Source organism: Phragmites australis, chromosome 7 (genome assembly GCF_958298935.1).
Source record: "Phragmites australis chromosome 7, lpPhrAust1.1, whole genome shotgun sequence".
Taxonomy (NCBI): domain Eukaryota; kingdom Viridiplantae; phylum Streptophyta; class Magnoliopsida; order Poales; family Poaceae; genus Phragmites; species Phragmites australis.
The window spans coordinates 14,940,756-14,958,702 of NC_084927.1; the positions used below are offsets into that span (position 1 = coordinate 14,940,756).

Consider the following 17,947-nt stretch of genomic DNA (forward strand, 5'->3'; position numbering starts at 1 on the left):
CTTGGCCACTTCATGCAATGTTGCAGCCCCCCTCCCCCACCTTGGCACAAAGCCAATTCATAATTCAAGCCACTCCATCAAAACAAAAAGAATTCATGCCGCTATTCTCCAGGTACGTAGCGTATTTCCTAGCCCACTCGAATCCCCCACATGTCTTTGTTGAGAGATTTCAGAATTTAACATCTAATTCGCATGCTTCTTCAGATTTAACACCTAATATGCAAGCCTTTCAGAATATAACACCATGCACGCGAATTGCTTCAAAACATGACACTCCACCAGACCGAGCCAAACTGCCCTAGAGGGGGAGGAGAGGGGGTGGCGTCGGAGAGAAGGAGCGGAGGGGCAATGGAGATGGCCAGCTAGAGAGGTGTGAGCTTGGCGACGGAACTCCTAGAGGCGGCTCGGATTCGGGCCATGGCGATGTGAGCCAAACTTGGGCGGCCAGTGCTGGGGTCATGGCAAGACGCACTGGAGGCGAGAGGGAAAGGGCAGAGAGGGGCTAGTTGAGGAAGTAGCTCCTCGACGTCGACTTCCTTAGCTACATGGTCGACGACGCCAGCTAGCGGCGCGACAGCGCGGTGGAGCAGAGGGAGGTTGGGGAGGAAGACGGTCGAAAGGGAAGGGAAGCTCACCGGCAGGAAGATCGGAGCGGCCCAGTAGGAGGTGGTAGGCAGCTAGCTAGGCCCAGTAGGAGATGGTAGGCAGCTAGCGAGCCGCGACACGCACAGGACGGTGTGCTCGTGACACTGGCAACCGATCGACATGGTCGACGGCCGGGACGACGCACCGATCGGCCATCTCCATCGCCCCTTCGCTCTTTCTCTCCGGCGCCAACCCGCGGTTTGGTCCGGCGGAGAGTGTTATGTTCTAAACCAATTTGTGCGCACAATATTATATTCTAAAAGACTTATAAATTGAGTGTCAAATCTAAAAAGGTACGAATTGAATGTTAAATTCTAGAATCTCTCGTCTACTTTCCCCTCGCCTTTCCCCACCCCGCACGTTCTCTCAACGACCCAAATCGGGACAGATTCTGCCTCCTCGTCGTGATTGCTAGCTATGCGACAATGACGGCGTCCTGCCCGGGCGCAGCGGCTGTGCGCGCGCGCTGGACGGCGCGGTCCCTGGCCGGCGCGTTCCTCGACCTCGCCCTCGCTTGGGCCTGCCTCTGCTTTGCCACCCTCGCCTCCGCCGCCGCCCGCCTCCTGGCCCTCCTCGGCCTACCGCTCCCCTGCACCTGCGCGCGCCCGCACCTCCCCTGCCTCCTCGTCTTCCTCGCGCGCTACCCCTCCCGCGCGCTCGACTCCCTCCACGGCTCCCTCCGCTCCCGCTTCCCCTTCGCCGCCGATGCCACCCCCACCTCCGACGACGACGACGACGAGGAGGCCGTCGATGGAGATCTGAGAAGGGAGGCGGAGGAGGAGCGCCAGCGGGAGGCGCAGTGCACGGAGCTGCGGCGGGAGCTCGACAAGGAGCGCAGCGCCGCGGCGTCGGCCGCCGAGGAGGCCATGTCCATGATCCTGCGCCTGCAGAAGGAGAAGTCCGCACTCGAGATCGAGGCACGGCAGCAGCGCCGGGCCGCCGACGAGCGCTGCGCCTTCTACGAGGACGAGGTGGAGGAGCTCAGGGACATCGTGCTCCTGAGGGAGCGCGAGGCGCGCGCGCTGCGGAAGGAGGTGGACGCGTACCGCCGGCTGCTTGGCCTCGCATCGGAGGACTACGACGACGAGGAGGAGATGGTGACGCCTCATAGTATCTTCCTTGAAGGACAGCCGAGCTCATCTAAATCGGTCGGTACGAATCGGGGTGATGACAGGATCGTGCAATTGGGGAATGATTCTGTTTTCAGCTTCAAGACGCCGTTCTTGTGCGAACAGTTGGTGCCGCCTGTTCCTGCAGATCATGTCAAGGTGGGAAATGACGATAGCATTGTTGTTCAGACACCCGGTGAAGTTCCTGTGGCCAAATCGAAACTGGAGGTGGAGAGCTGCGAAGATGATGGAACTGAGACGGTGGAAATTCCGCCCCTATCTGCCCGGAGTTTAGGTTTCGATCAAGGTGGTGATTTTCATGTTGACGCTGCAGCTGGTATGGAAGATACGGAGGAGGAGGCTGCTGATGAATTTCAGGAGGTAGATTGTGGGAGTATTGATAAGACTAGTCATGATCATACAGGAAGTGAGAATGATGCATGTATCTACGATGTGCATGTAGTTGATGATATATGCGTCTCGACAGAAGGTATGACTTTGTGGAGAAATGAGGTTCAATTGATGATTGTTATCTAGTACAAGGGATGCCAAAGTATTTTTATATCGTAATAAATGTAGGCCTACAGTTCCATTCTTGGGAGGTATCACGTATGTGTGATGTAATCTTAATTATCAATATATAGTTGATTCATTAAAACCATTCCTAGTATGCATGATTGTTACTTGTTTTGCTTAATGTTGCTCTGTTCATTGATTAGAACCTCGTTGGAGTATATGCTCCTTATATTGCTTATTAAATCCACACTATCTTCTATCATTTCAACTTTTTAAGTGAGAGTTCCTTTTTTGTCCCTCTCATTTTTTTTATGAGTTCATATCTGAAGCATTGGAAACAATTGTGTTGATATTACTGATCTGTTTGATCAAACTACTTCTTTAGCTTTTCAAATTGAGATTTATGATATGCCAACATCCTTCCAGCTTGAACACTTCTGCATGTGTCCATAGCACTCCACACCATAGAGCATTTTGCCCATGTCTATCCATTGGCTGTATTTGCTGTTTCACCAGTATGATATGTTCAATTCCTATTGCGATTGGCACATTATGTGAAACTATTTTTGCTACATAATTAATTAAAACTGGTACTAAATTCAACTGTTCATATGCAGTTAAGGGCTTGATTGGCCGAAGCTACTCAGATGCAACAATCCAAGCAGAAAAGTTGCAGACTCGTGCTGCTGCAGATGATCTCCTGGGGAAAAGTCTGAATGCCATTAAAGGTGCACAAGACAAGATAAGGGTTGTGGCAAGTGAAAGGAGGCGGTCATTACAGTTGGAACTCTTAGAGGACATAGCTAATCAACTTCAAGAAATCAAGGAGGCTGCAGAAACAGGGCGACACATGTACCGTGCTTCTCCTAAAAATTCCAAGAAAAACTAGGTCAGTGCTGGATGGAAATTTTTTTAAGTTGCTTACTTCCTTGCATATTTTTGTGCTGTACATAGCATAACTTCTGATTCTTTGATGCAACATATAGAATAACCTCTGTTAGAAGCACAAATCTATATTACAAAGCACAGGCGCTTGGGGCCTATCTTGTAACGTGGTTTGTTAAGAACTTAATCTTATAGCCTTTCAATCCAATAAGTAATCTTTAGACATGCGCTGAGACTCTATTTGAACTTGATCAGCTTGTAAGCTCTTGCAAACTCGTAATCCCTTTCATTGGCTCACCCTCCAAATGCTTTGATCTTTTCAATCAAACTCTTAAGTTTATCTTGGTCATAAGACTACAACAAGCTTGGTCAAACCAACATTTTCTTTTTTTTTAATGGTTGGATCGATTTAATAGACTAGAAGTTTTGGTAGTGTAATGTTCGAAAGCATCTACGCTGTTGCTGGTTTGTGTTGTAAGATGAGTATTTGTCAGCGGAAACAGCTCTGCAACGGCTAAAGCCGCCCAGCGCGCACTCGCCCCGGCTCAGCGCGCACTCGCCGCGACTCCAACCGATCCACCCGGTCTCCACAGCGCCCACGCGATCCGGTCTCCACGGCGACCACGCTCCCGCTCTGCGCGCTCGTCCGCGCCTGTACAGGCTTGGCCAAAGGCCTTGATGTAATCTATATATGTACATGCCATGATCAATAGAATGTTGTCCAGTTGATCAATACAATTCTACATGGTACCAGAGCCCACGGTTCTCACAGAGTTTCCCTTCGCCACATCTCCTTCCGCTGCTCCAATGGCGCCCTCCTCCCACCACTCCGATTCCTCCTCTGATGGCGAGTTCTCCGTCGCTCCAGCCGCCGCTTCTGCGATCCAGGGCATCTCCATCCGCCACCACGTCCCTGTCATCCTTGACATGGACGACGGCAACTACGGCCAGTGGCGCCATTTCTTCGATTCCACCCTCGGCAAATTCGGTCTTGAGGGCCATGTCCGTTCCCCTACTCCGTCCCAGGACCGCGATGGCGAGTGGCACCGGGTTGATTCCTGCGTCGTCAACTGGATCCTCGCCACTGTCTCCAAAGGCGTTTTCGACGTTGTTCGCCGCGATCGCCACGACGCTTTCTCCCTGTGGCACGCCGTCGAAGGACTGTTCCAGGACAACGAGCTGCAGCGCGCCGTGTATCTCGAGACCGAGCTGCGCACCCTGCAGCAAGGCGACATGTCCATGAACGCCTACTGCACCAAGCTGAAGCGGCTCGCGGATTAGCTGCGCGACATCGGCCATCCCGTCTCCGAGCCGAGTCAGGTGCTCAATCTCCTCCGTGGCCTCAATCCCCGGTATCGCTACGTCAAGCCGGTGATCACGTCCAAGTACCCGCCGCACTCCTTCCAGAGCGCCCGCTCCTTCCTCATCCTCGAGGAGCTCAGCGCTCAGCACGATGCCAATGCCGAAGCTGGCCAGGCCCTCGCCGTGACTCACGGCGACAACCCCAGCGGCTCCTCCAACTCGACGTCCACCGGCCACAAGGACGGGTCTTCTTCCTCCACAGCGCCTCGATCCAACAACGGCGGCAACAACCGTTCCAACAACCGCCAAGATCGGCGCCGTGGCCGAGGTCGCGGCAACGGCGGCGCGCCGCGCTCCAACAGCTCCAACAACTCCAGCGCGCAGTTCGCGCCATGGGCTGCGGGCTACAATCCCTGGCAAGGCATGGTGCAAGCCTGGCCCATGCCCTTCCGCGCCCCCGGAGCCGGCGTTCTGGGACCTCGCCCGCCGCTCCAACCGCAGCAAGCCATGACGGTCACGCATCCGTCCGCATCTTCGCCTGGCGGCCCATTCGACACAAGTGCCCTCTACGCCGCACTCCAGTCCGCCGGCGTCCCCCACCATCCTCCGAGCGCGTCTGAGTGGTACTTTGATACTGGCGCGTCATCGCACATGTCGTCATCTCCTGGTAACTTCCCTCCCTCTTCCCTGCGATCATCATCTTCTACTATCACAGTAGGCAATGGTGCTCGTATGCTGGTCACACATCAAGCACAAACATTCATTCCTACTGCCACCTCCCCTCTCCGTTTAAATGATGTTCTTATTTCCCCTAACCTCGTTAAGAACTTGATCAGTGTTCGCCGCTTAACCCGTGACAACAATGTTTCAATCGAGTTTGACCCCTCTGGTTTTTCTATTAAGGATCTTCCTACCAGGGCGGAGATGCTCCGATGTGAAAGCAGCAGCGACCTATACCCCATCCGCCTTCCACAACACCAAGCACTCACTGCTTCATCGGCAACATCTCTGTGGCATTAGCGGCTGGGACACCCCGGACACCACATCACTTCTCAAATTTTACAACCTTTTCCTTTTCAATGTAATAAATCTGATGCTCATTCATGCTCTTCTTGCCGGCTGGGGAAACATGTTCGTCTTCCCTTCGCTGACTCTGCATCACAAACATTTTTTCCTTTTCAGCTAGTTCATTCAGACGTCTGGACGTCTCCAGTTCTTAGTCATTCTGGCTATAAGTACTATGTCGTTTTTCTTGATGATTATAGTCATTACTTATGGACAATTCCACTTCGCAATAAATCCGATGTTCTTCCCACTGTTCGTTCCTTTATTTCCTATGTCCACACTCAATTCCGTCTGCCCATCGTCGCCTTCCAGACAGACAATGGACGGGAGTATGACTCTAACGCCATGCGCCTGCTCCTCTCCTCTCTCGGCACACACCTGCGTCTATCCTGCCCCTATACTTCTCAGCAGAACGGGAAGGCCGAGAGAATCCTAAGAACTGTTAACGACTGTATTCGCACCATGTTAATTCACAGTGCAGCACCACTGACGTTCTGGGCCGAAGCGCTGGCCACGGCGACCTACCTGCTCAATCGTCGTCCATGCCGCGTCACAGGCGCCGCGACACCGTACACCATGCTCTTCGGCGTCGCGCCTTTGTACAATGATCTACGCGTCTTCGGCTGCCTCTGCTTCCCCAACATGATCGCCACGTCGCCTCACAAGCTCGCCGCGCGATCCTCAACATGTGTCTTCATCGGGTACCCGGCTGACCACCGCGGCTATCGTTGCTACGAGCTCGCGACGGGTCGGGTCATCACGTCGCGTCACGTGGTCTTCGACGAGTCTGTCTACCCCTTCCGCGACTCCACCACGCCCGTCGCTGCCTCATCGTCACCAGTGGCAGATGATCCGCAGCTCCTGCAGTCGGGCCAGGCCGCGACTGCCGCGCGCCGTCACCTGAGTCCGCCCCCGTCGCCGCCTCGCCTCGACATCGATCTACCACAACATCCGCGCCGCGCGCGCACAGCGCGACACATCCATGCACCGATGCCCCATGGTGCAGACAGGGGCTCATCTTCAACGCCAGAACCCAGATCACCACTAGTGCCCGCGCCTGGATCCGCCGCGACGTCGCCCATTGCATCACCAAACGCGACTCCATTGGCTGCGGCGCCCGCGATCGCCACTGCAGCGCCACCAGCAAATGACGACGTCCATCCTGGACACCCGATGATCACTCGTGCTCGGGCTGGGATCCACAAACCCAATCCGAAGTACGCCATGGCAGCCTCAGCGACCATCTCCCCGATCCCTCGGAGCGTCCGCAACGCAGTCAAGGACCCCAACTGGTATGCTGCCATGAAATGCGAATTTGCTGCGTTGCAGGCTAACAAGACCTGGACTCTCGTGCCGCGACCACCCGAGGCTCGCGTCATCACCGGCAAATGGGTCTTCAAACACAAGATGCATCCCGACGGAACCCTAGAGCGATACAAGGCTCGATGGGTTGTTCGTGGGTTCAACCAGCGCCCCGGCGTCGATTTCGGCGAGACATTCTCACCGGTAGTCAAGCCGGCCACGATCCGCACCGTTCTCACGCTCGTGGCGACGTACAACTGGCCGGCTCATCAACTCGGCGTCTCCAACGCCTTCCTCCACGGCAACCTTCGCGAACGGGTATACAGCCAGCAACCCACCGGGTTCGTCGATCCTCAGCGCCCGAACGATGTCTGTCTCTTATCGCGGTCCCTCTACGGTCTTCGTCAAGCACCACGGGCGTGGTTCGAACACTTCGTCGGGCACGTCACCAGCTTGGGCTTCATCCAGTCCAAGGCCGACTCCTCCCTCTTCGTCTACCACCGCAACGGGTCCACGGCGTACCTGCTTCTATATGTCGACGACATGATCCTGTCGGCATCCTCGGTGTCGCTCCTTCGCCATGTCATCGCTCGACTTCACGACGCATTTGCCGTGAAGGACATGGGGCCAATTCGACACTTCCTCGGCATCAACGTTCGACGTACCAAAGATGGCTTCTTCCTCTCCCAGTCGGCGTATGCCGAGGATCTCTTGGAGCGCGCTGGCATGGCCAACTGCAACCCCGTCGCCACACCTGCGGACACCAAGCCGAAAGCATCTGCTGCTGACGGCAAGCTCATCGACGACGCAACCACTTACCGAAGCATCGCTGGCGCACTGCAATATCTGACGATCACACGTCCAGACATTGCGTACGCTGTGCAGCAGGTGTGCTTACACATGCACGCACCGAGGGACGTGCACCAAACGATGCTGAAACGCATCCTACGGTATGTCAAAGGGACGACGAGCCTCGGCATCCAACTGCGCGCAGCTCACTCACCGACGATCACTGCCTACAGCGACGCCGACTGGGCCGGTTGTCCAGACACGCGACGTTCGACTTCAGGATTTTGCGTCTTCCTCGGCAATTCACTCATCTCGTGGTCATCCAAGCGACAAACCACGGTGTCAAGGTCGAGCGCCGAAGCTGAGTACCGCGCCATCGCCAACGCCGTCTCCGAGTGCTCTTGGCTTCGACATCTTCTTGGCGAGCTCCTCTGCAAGGTTCCCTCAGCGACTGTGGCCTTCTGCGACAACATATCTTCAGTTTACATGTCCAGGAACCCTGTCCACCACCGGCGAACCAAGCACATTGAGCTAGATATCCACTTCGTTCGGGAAAAAGTGGCTATTGGAGAGCTTCGCGTCACGCACGTTCCCAGTGCGCGCCAACTCGCTGATGTGTTCACCAAAGGGCTACCTTCAGCGCTGTTCTTCGACTTCAGAGACAGCCTCTCCGTCACCGCGCCCGACGTCGAGACTGCGGGGGGGTGTCAGCGGAAACAGCTCTGCAACGGCTAAAGCCGCCCAGCGCGCACTTGCCCCGGCTCAGCGCGCACTCGCCGCGACTCCAACCGATCCACCCGGTCTCCACGGCGCCCACGCGATCCGGTCTCCACGGCGACCACGCTCCCGCTCTGCGCGCTCGTCCGCGCCTGTACAGGCTTGGCCAAAGGCCTTGATGTAATCTATATATGTACATGCCATGATCAATAGAATGTTGTCCAGTTGATCAATACAATTCTACAGTATTGAAATGTCAGATTCACAGTAGAACACCTGTCTGGTTCTTTATGCTGTGCAACTCTTAGTAGGTATGCCTCAGTACTACCTTGTATTCCTAAATCCTAACTGAAGTATGATTTTTTTTTCTTTTTTTGCGGTCCTTATTTTATCTCCCTAGTTCATATATGACACAGCGCCCACTTTCGACCTTACTACGATATTCTTGTAATTCTTATATCATGCAGTATGCAGGAGTTTACCATGTATATTTCCATGAACTTGTTACGTTGAGAACCATGTGATTTCTGAATGGATATTACACTACTTGTTACATGAAAGATTGCATTTTTTTTTTGGCCCTGTTAATCAAGCTAACCCATTTGACTAACTCGTAGTTCTTGAAAAAAATATATAGCATTTCTGACCTAAACTGTAACTTGAGCAGCCCTGTTCTAAAACTTTTTGCTTAGTGTTGTATTGCTATTGTTTCACTAACTATTCAGCATCCTAATGAACCTGAGATATAATAAACTATCTATGGAGAATCATTTCCTACTTCTTGACAAACAGACAATATTTTTTGAATTCTTCAGCATGACACAATCTATTATTATGTTCTAAGTACACATTCATTTACTGGAGCAAATCCATTTCTTCGAACTAAAGCACCAACTGTTTGAACGCCCGATTGAATTACTTTCGGATTTCTTTTCTTTTTCTAAAGTATATAAGCAACTGAATAGAACCTATTAAAAGTATGATAATATATGGACAAATGTATAGCTTGCGGATTCTATAATAAGCTGTGGTGGAAGCGTCAAACATGTTGATTGACTAACTATTTCTGGACAACAACTGTAAAAAATTGGTGTCTCGTATTGGTGGAACTTCTGGAACGGTGTTTGCTTCCTTTTTCTTACCTTTGAAAGCTAATCACATGAAGATGTGAGTATTTGACATATCATATACTTTCTGCAGGACAGGCATACAGGCATATCATGTCATGAAAACATGGCTGTTGTTGTAAAGCTAATCTCATGAAGATGTGGGTATTTGACATATTGTATACTTTCTGCAGGACAGGCATATCACGTCATGAAAACACGTCTGTTGTTGTAAATATTTATTTTGGTTTGTAGTCTAGTTTGTTCATTTTGTTCATCATTAAGGTTTGTTCGTTCTTTTGAATAAGTATCGATTGTAATTGTGTACGTGTACATAAACATCAGATCCATTTCATTTTTTTTATAATCCTGTGATTCTGTCTGCTATACATGTACATAAACAATAGGAGATCCATTTCATTGTTTGTATATCAAGAAGGAACTCAGAAGTTACTACATTGTTTAAAGGAAGCTTGTTGCTTCTGTTGTCTCCTGCTTAGGGATGCAAGTTTCATGTTTCATGGGTCGAACCAATACCCTATCTTGTAAAATAATTTGCTATTCCTTTTCTTAGCTACTTTCTTAGTTATGGTGAAAAGTCTTTTTTTTTTTAATGAACTAGAGTGCGCAGTTGGGTAACCATTGGGTAAGGAACCTGTGTTTGCCGTGATGTTTGCTGCTTAGCAGTGCTTTGTTGTCTGGTTGCTTGCGGGTGGTGGTTCCTTTCTTTCTTTCTTTGTCTGGTATGTGAGCTAGGCTCTGCGGGTTATAATACTATACTTGTTAGGTTTTTAGATCTGATTTTCTTTATAAATCGGATCACTATTCTTTTTAATATAATGAAGCTTAGCTCTTCTGCGTATTTGAGAAAAAAAAACTCCTACTGCAATATGCATATCATTGATAATTCTCAGGGTGAGGTCACATGTATGAGTTGCTCCTTGTCTACTGTTTGTATTTTTTTTTTCAAGCACATCTGAACTTTAGCATACTTGCGTCGGAGTGCCTGCTCAGCAACCTGAGATGCTTTGGTGCGAGGTAGGAAAAGAAGCGAGTACAATCGCTGAGCGAATTCTGAAGCTGAACCAGATTAGATTTGCAAGAGACTTCCGTTATATGATCTGGCAGCACATGGGCCAACAGCGCATTCTTAAATTCAAAGCAAAATTAACCATATTGAACTGTGTCACCTGAATTACTGAAATCGTTTTGCACGAGTTCCTCTTCATAAACAGGAAGTGAATACAATACATTTCAAGTAGAGTTGTGTGCACATTACACACTGTTGAACCTAATTGATTGCTTCCTGCTAATTAAGTTCATGCAACAACGATTAGCTGGTGCTATTAATTGCACTTGGGTAGGTACCGCTGTCGGTCACCACCGCTCAGCATGAGCTCTGCTCTGCTCCTCGCCGCGTGGGCGTGGCTCGTTGTCCTTGCCGCATTGGCCTGCCACCACGAGCGCGCGGCGGCCGCCACGCTGTCGACGTCGTCGCGGTGGATCGTCGACGAGCGCGCGCGCCGGGTGAAGCTGGCATGCGTCAACTGGCCGTCCCACCTGGAGCCGATGCTCGCGGAGGGGTTGGGCAAGCGGCCCCTGGGCGCCATCGCCGGGGACGTGGCCGCCATGGGGTTCAACTGCGTCCGGCTCACCTGGCCGACGTTCCTGGTGACCGACGCCTCCCGCGCGTCCCTCACCGTTGCCCAGTCCTTGCAGAGGCTCAACCTCACCGAATCGCTCGCCGGCGTCCAAGCGAACAACCCAGGCATCCTGGACCTCAAGCTCATCGACGCATTCAAGGCAAGTTCTCTAGCTAGTTTCTTCATCCATGAGCATGGGCAATATTGCAGGCCGTGGTGAGCGTCGATGTGGGCATGAGCAACCTGTACATGCATGATGCATTGCAGGCCGTGGTGTCCAGCCTGGGCGACAGCGACGTGATGGTGATCCTTGACAACCACGTGAGCAAGCCGGGGTGGTGCTGCGGCAGGAACGACGGCAACGGCTTCTTCGGGGACGCCTACTTCGACCCGGGCGTATGGGTGGACGGCCTCACTAAGATGGCCGCCATGTTCGCCGGCGTGCCCAACGTCGTCGGCATGAGCCTCAGGAACGAGCTCAGGGGGCCCAGGCAGAACACCAACGACTGGTACAGGTAAGCCTAGCTATCCAGATTACTGTTGTTTGCTTTTATTTTTTTTCCTTGATACAGACAGGATTAGTATAGTACTCGTAGTAGTGGAAAATTGATTAGCGTGACGCATCTGCATTTGCATCGGTGGCTCCACATTGACCTGTCATTCCACTTGTTCTCTCCCATGTGTCCGAACCACGTCCATGACTATCGCTATTAGTACAGACTGGCCAACGAACCGTTTGTGGGTTCAAAAGGTCCCACGAGAGTGTGTTTGGTTTCAGAGTAAGGTTAGGTGTAATTATTTGATTTTTTTATAGGATGATTTAATTTTTTATTTCATTAATATATATGTGATGAACTAGTTTTATATTTAGTTGGTAAGATTAGATGGATATGATGAGTCAGATTTTTGTTTGGTTAGATGGATTGAATGAGCTGAATTAGTTCTGATGATATTTTGGTGAATTTATCATTTGATTGTGCAATATTTAGATGAATTTATGTATGTTTAAATTTGTTTGAATTTAAATTGAATTAAAAAGAGAATACGAATAAAATGATTACAATGTACTACCTCCGCTTTCAAATAATTGACACCGGTACTGTAGTAACCGGTAACTTTGATCAATTATAATTTTTAAAATATTTAAGCAAGTAAAATGAAAATAGTATGGTTAGATTTGTCATAAAAAATAGTTTAAGTATGTTGTATACTTAGAATGATTTACGTGTGTATTTGTAAAAAATTAACGGTCACACATTGATGCTTGAAGTTAATGGTGACAGTTATTTGAAAACAGAGGTAGTATATAAATGGAGTATTACTAAGAAACTTATTTTTTCATCAAATAACCTATGATTGATTTTTTTATATAAATTAGTCCATCATATGAGCAGAATATTAATAAATTTTTTAAGATTTTTAGGAATTTCTTTGAGACATTAAAAATTTCTAGAAGTAATAAAAGTATATTCCTTTAGAGAATTTTAATTAAATATTAACTTAGGCTTTTTATCAAACTAACTAATTAAAACGTGTTGTTAGTAAACTCTAGTTTACTCATAAAAATATTTATAATATTTAGACACTCTTGTACTTTCAAATAAAATCAAAATTTAAATGAAAAATATGAACATAACACACGAACGAACAAACAGACAACACAAAGGCTCAGTCCGGCTATTTTTGCCCAGATCGACTCATCCAATATATTAAGGAATATTCTCTAACAGTGTCCACCATATCCAGTCTATCTAGACAATCAAACATCACAAAAAGCTAGATATCTATATTCTATCTAGTTTCATCCATCCAACCAAACACATCTGGGTGGTTGAACCGAAGAACGGCGGCATCAACCAACATAGTGGACTACTAAGGATGTATTTGATTAGAGGGCGAGGTTGGATGCGATAGGACTATCTATATTCTTCTAGATTAGATGATCTAATGTTCTGTTTGATCAGGATAGATGAGATGAGTTAGTTTTCTGTTTGGTTAGTTGGATTATAGTGGATAGAATGAGCCAGTTTTCTAATTGGTTAGTGAGTTTAGAGTAGATAGGATGATATATTTATATTTATAAACATTTCATAAGTATTTGAATGAATTTGTGCATGTTTCAATTTATTTGAATTCAAATTGAATTAAAAAATATCATATGAAATGATAAAAATACATATAAATGGAGAATTACAAAGAAACTTCTTTTTTCATCAAATAATCTAAGGTTGAAAATATTTTTATAAATTAGTAGATCATATGAGAAAAATATTATTAAATTTTTCGGATTTTTAGGAGTTATTTGAGGCATTAAAAATTTATAAAAGCTATACAAGTAGGTTTATTTGGAGAATTTTAATTAAATATTAGCTTAGGTTTTATGTATAAACTAATTAAAATAAGTTGCTAAGTAAGATATAGCTTGCTCATAAAAACGTTTAAAATTTTAGATTATTCCTATACTCTCAAATAAAATAAAAAATTTGAACATACACATACAAACAACACACTAGCAACAGCGCGGGCATCTGGGCGAGCGGTCTGGATAGCTTCGTCCGGTTCTTTTCGAAGGACCAACTCATCCAAGATTTGAAGGAATCTTGGATGGAACATCCCGGACGATCCGCCGAACTAAAGACTCGGTGGGACTCTAAACTTGGGCAGGGCGATCCCGGACGATCCCATACGCCTTTCGTCTCGTGAACCAAATAGATCGCAAGTGTTTTACCTTTTCTACCGGACCTGGGTTCAATCCCTACCCACCAAATAAAATAACTTTGACCACTCTAGATCCACAATGGATCTCCACAACTCAACTCTAGATCTGTTCATCATGGATCTGTGGAGCAGAACTGAAAAGCTGGACCGAAGGCCCTGTCAAACATGACATTAATCAAAACAACCTGGTTTTGTTTTTTTTAGTTGAGCCACTAGTCAAGTTGGCTTTAATAACTATGTCCATGACCATTAAATCAACGTAATGCTTGTGAGATCTGTCAAAACTACAACCAGTATATCTTTGCCTCTATGCACTACTCCTGTGCAAGCGCAACATGTGAAGAATGACAATTTATTTATTAAGGGGTGACTCCTGCTCAGGTGCTGGAATCAAAGAAAATCTCAGTCGATGCTTGTTGGGATCTCAATCACAGTAAACTAGTATTTGTGGTATATTACTCGTTCATATCATCGTATCATTAGGTTGAGAGTATTTATAATCATACCATATTATATTAGTGCTCTATTTTCTGAAATGTTATCAAAACATTATATGGCTATTACTGTCACTACATTATTACAGGTTGTATCATCTTAGGATAAGGCACGTGTCTGCTATTACACATGTCAGTCGATCTTTCGACGAGGTGATTGACCACCTTTGAGCCTTCCTTTAGCCTCGTTCCCTTCGAGCTCTTCGTCCTGTCTTTGATGTTCATTTGCTCCTTGTCCACGCATTTGGCAGTCCTCATCCGTCAGGCTGAGGAATTAGGGCCTTCAGGACCTTTACTTCTCATCGAGTGGCACTCCAGACCCCTTCAACACCTCGACAACTGTCACCCTTCGAACCGAGGACTCGGCCTTCGGGTCCCTCGTTTGGCGTTGGCTATCCCTTCGGTTCCTTCTTTACAATAGATCTTAATAGGCCTTCAGAGAACACTGTTATTTTAGCCCTGCCACTTCTTATCTGGGGTTGCCCAAGGTTCGCCAAAGTCAAACGGAAGACTAAGTGGCACCATCCCCCAACAATGCTTTTCTAGCCTGGATTTGAATCCAACTGTCCATCAAGTGTCTTCTACGTCTGGCTACTATTGCTTATATCTCTTGTTACCGATTGCACTGATGAGTGTGCCCCACCCCATCCTGCCCTCCTACTCCATCTTTGTCTCCAGGCTTCACCACCAAATCTTTTGCCATTGGGCGCCACCACGATAATCCGATGGTGTCGGATCATTATTTCCGCTCCCCCGCCTTGACCCTCCCTACCAGCGGTCCTCCGCCATCTCGACTAGTGTGGCCCCCTAGCCCACCAACCGTCGCCATCGCCAGGCTGGCCTATCTCCAAAGCCTTCCCTCCAAGCCTGGGGCCTATCCAATCCTTGAAACCTAACCTCGATATCATCCATGACTCCATGGCCTCAGGGCCGCACCACAGTGTATAGGGCCCTGTGCAAAATTGAAATTACAATCTCAGAAAAGAAGATATCTTTTCTCGAATACAATTATATGTGTACCGTTAAAAACAGAAATTAATGTTATATGTGCCCAATATTTATAAATAAAAGAGGAATATTTGAGAAATTCATAAAAATATAATAATGTCTAATCTAGGAGAGTTGTGGTTTGTGAAGATTCTATTTATATTCTATATGCTATACCATAGTGTCCAATTTAAACGGGTGATAAAAATTCAGTTGCACCTAAAGGCTAAAACATCTAATCTTCGTACGAAAATTTATGAGACGTAGTTGTTCGCAGTGAGATAAATTACCAAGTTAATGGGTTGCTGACCTAATTAATAACCTAAAATTGTAGAAATTAACTTTGATGAGGTAGGATTAATGGCCACATGGCCCCCTTGCACGGTGGAGGCCTTGTGCGGTCGCCCACCATGCACTTGCTAATCAACGGCCGTCGACTAAGCTTGCCTTGCCCACTGCTACAATGGCCGTCGACTAAGCTTGAGATATTCTGTTTTTATTACTATCTACACATCACCATATCACTACGCACATGCATGCATACAACACTCATGTCGTGCTGTGCCCTACACGTGCTTGACCCTTGAAAGCACTTGTGTGTGTGCCATGGTTCGGCAATGGGCACACTTTTTGCCACTGAAAGCTCTTGATCGAACCTACCAGGGTTCAGCAATGGCCTACCACCGGCAACTCATCTGTGCTACCTCGCTTGAGACGTCGTCCATAGCTCGTTTGAGTTTGACAGCAACCACCGCGTGCGTCCACACGTGCGCGTGCAGGTACATGCAGCGCGGCGCCGAGGCGGTACACGCGGCGAACCCTAGGGTGCTCGTCATCCTTTCCGGCCTGAGCTTCGACAACGACCTGGCCTTCCTCAGCTGGCGGCAGGTGCGCCTCAGCTTCGCGCGGAAGGTGGCGTTCGAGGTGCACTGGTACAGCTTCTCCAACCCGCACCAGTGGACCGGTGGAAACGCCAACAGGGTGTGCGCGCGCATCGCGGCCAGCGTGGCGCGACGCTCACTCTACCTCCTCAACCGGGGCTGGCCCGTGTTCCTGAGCGAGTTCGGCGTCGACAACCGTGGCGGCAATGTCGGCGACAACCGGTACTGGGGGTGCGTCGCCGCCGTGGCCGCCGGTCTGGACCTGGATTGGGCGTTATGGACGCTGCAGGGGAGCTATTACCTCCGGGATGGCGTCCCGGGGCACGACGAGGCGTACGGGGTGCTCGACCGGGACTGGCGCAAGGCACGCAACGAAACCGCGCTGCGCAGGATCCACGCCCTGCAGCGCCCCTTCAGAGGTCCTGGTCTCGCGGAGGCGGCGCCGTACACGGTGCTGTTCCATCCGGCGACGGGGCTGTGCGTGGTGCAGCGGTCGCTGATGCGGCCGCTGGAGCTGGGCCCGTGCAACGAGACGGCGGCGTGGGCGTACACGCCGGAGCATAGGCTGGTTCTGCGGGACAGCTCGCTGCTGACACTGTGCCTCCGGGCTGAGGGCGCCGGAAGGCCAGCGCGCCTCGGCTTAGGCCGTGTGGGGTGCGCCGGCTCGCTGGCCAGGTGGCTCCTCGTGTCGGATTCGAAGCTGCACGTAGCCGTCCACGCGTCCTCCTCCAGGAGCGACATGCGCTGCCTGGACGTCGGCGCGGACGGCCGGACCGTGGTCACCAACAGGTGCCGGTGCCTGAGCGGCGGCAACAGCTGCGACCCAGAGAGCCAGTGGTTCAAGCTTGTGAGCAGCACCAGGAGCCCGGTCACCAACAACATACTCGCGCAGCTGCTGCTTGTCGAACTTAAAAACTGGAAGAGTTGGTTGTTTAACTTGTTTTGATCGGCATGCATCCGAGAGAGTTGTATCTCTATATATGTGAGGTCAAGTTCAATAGCAAGTTTGTTTAGCTGCCCTAGAAAGAACTAGAGGAGTGTTCTTGAGGTAACTGAGTACTCGAATGAATCGTCGCATGATCTGTTTGAACTTGCATGCACATCCATTTTGTTCATGCCTTTTCTTAGTTTCTTGTATCTTTTAATTACCGTGACAAAAAAGTCTTTTTTTCCCCTTAATTCACCGGTTCATGTTGCAACCGGAATCAGAAGATTCAGAACTGCTACCTTGCTAAATTGCTCTTAATTTTTTATAACTATGTCTAGACTGTAGACTCCAAACAGAAGATTGCAACAGCCATGTGACGCAACAAAATGCCCGAGACACAACTAGTAGAATGAAAAAAAAAGCACGAGACAGAGTATTAGTACATCACTTAGATCGTTGCTTCAATCCCAGTTTCCAACTCCCTTACCAAAAAATTGTTCAAATTTCAGCAAACAGACACAAGAATTTGTTAACACTCGGCTCTCGAATTGGAATCGGGGGATAGGATAACAAAGAATGGAGATAGGATTAGACGAACAGAGACGAGGAAGATAGCCGGCGAGATACCAAATTGGATTGAGGAGGATGAAGCAATTGTTTAGTGTTTTACATCGATACCGATCCCATTGTCACGCAACGGCTAAATAGCCACACCCACACGCACCACATCACTAGCCAGAAGGGCCACCCCGTCCACGCAACACCTCTCACTCACGGGTCAGGCCCACGCACACGGTTCAGAGCCACTCGGGCTCAGAGAATCTGGTATTCGATCGCTTGGGCCGCTTGCTTTTTCTGTC

General features: G+C 49.1%; 2 protein-coding genes across 3 annotated transcripts; both read left to right on the forward strand.

Annotated features, from left to right (window-relative positions):
* Positions 1 to 928: 928 nt before the first annotated feature.
* On the forward strand, positions 929 to 9,865 carry LOC133924010 (uncharacterized). 2 transcript variants are annotated; one of them, XM_062369363.1, is made up of 3 exons: positions 929 to 2,244; positions 2,888 to 3,159; positions 9,536 to 9,865. In XM_062369363.1, exons 1-2 carry the CDS (start codon positions 1,071 to 1,073, stop codon positions 3,157 to 3,159), a joined length of 1,446 nt encoding a protein of 481 aa, XP_062225347.1. In that variant the 5' UTR covers positions 929 to 1,070; the 3' UTR covers positions 9,536 to 9,865. The 2 variants fall into 2 exon arrangements, with proteins under 2 accessions (XP_062225347.1, XP_062225346.1); XM_062369362.1 differs by having other exon boundaries at positions 930 to 2,244; positions 9,531 to 9,865.
* A 745-nt stretch (positions 9,866 to 10,610) lies between these two features.
* Positions 10,611 to 17,274, forward strand: LOC133924011 (glycosyl hydrolase 5 family protein-like). Its single transcript, XM_062369364.1, has 3 exons — positions 10,611 to 11,239; positions 11,347 to 11,594; positions 16,058 to 17,274. The coding sequence occupies exons 1-3, from the start codon at positions 10,829 to 10,831 to the stop codon at positions 17,103 to 17,105; spliced, it is 1,707 nt and encodes a 568-aa protein (XP_062225348.1). The 5' UTR covers positions 10,611 to 10,828; the 3' UTR covers positions 17,106 to 17,274.
* The last annotated feature ends 673 nt before the right edge of the window (positions 17,275 to 17,947 follow it).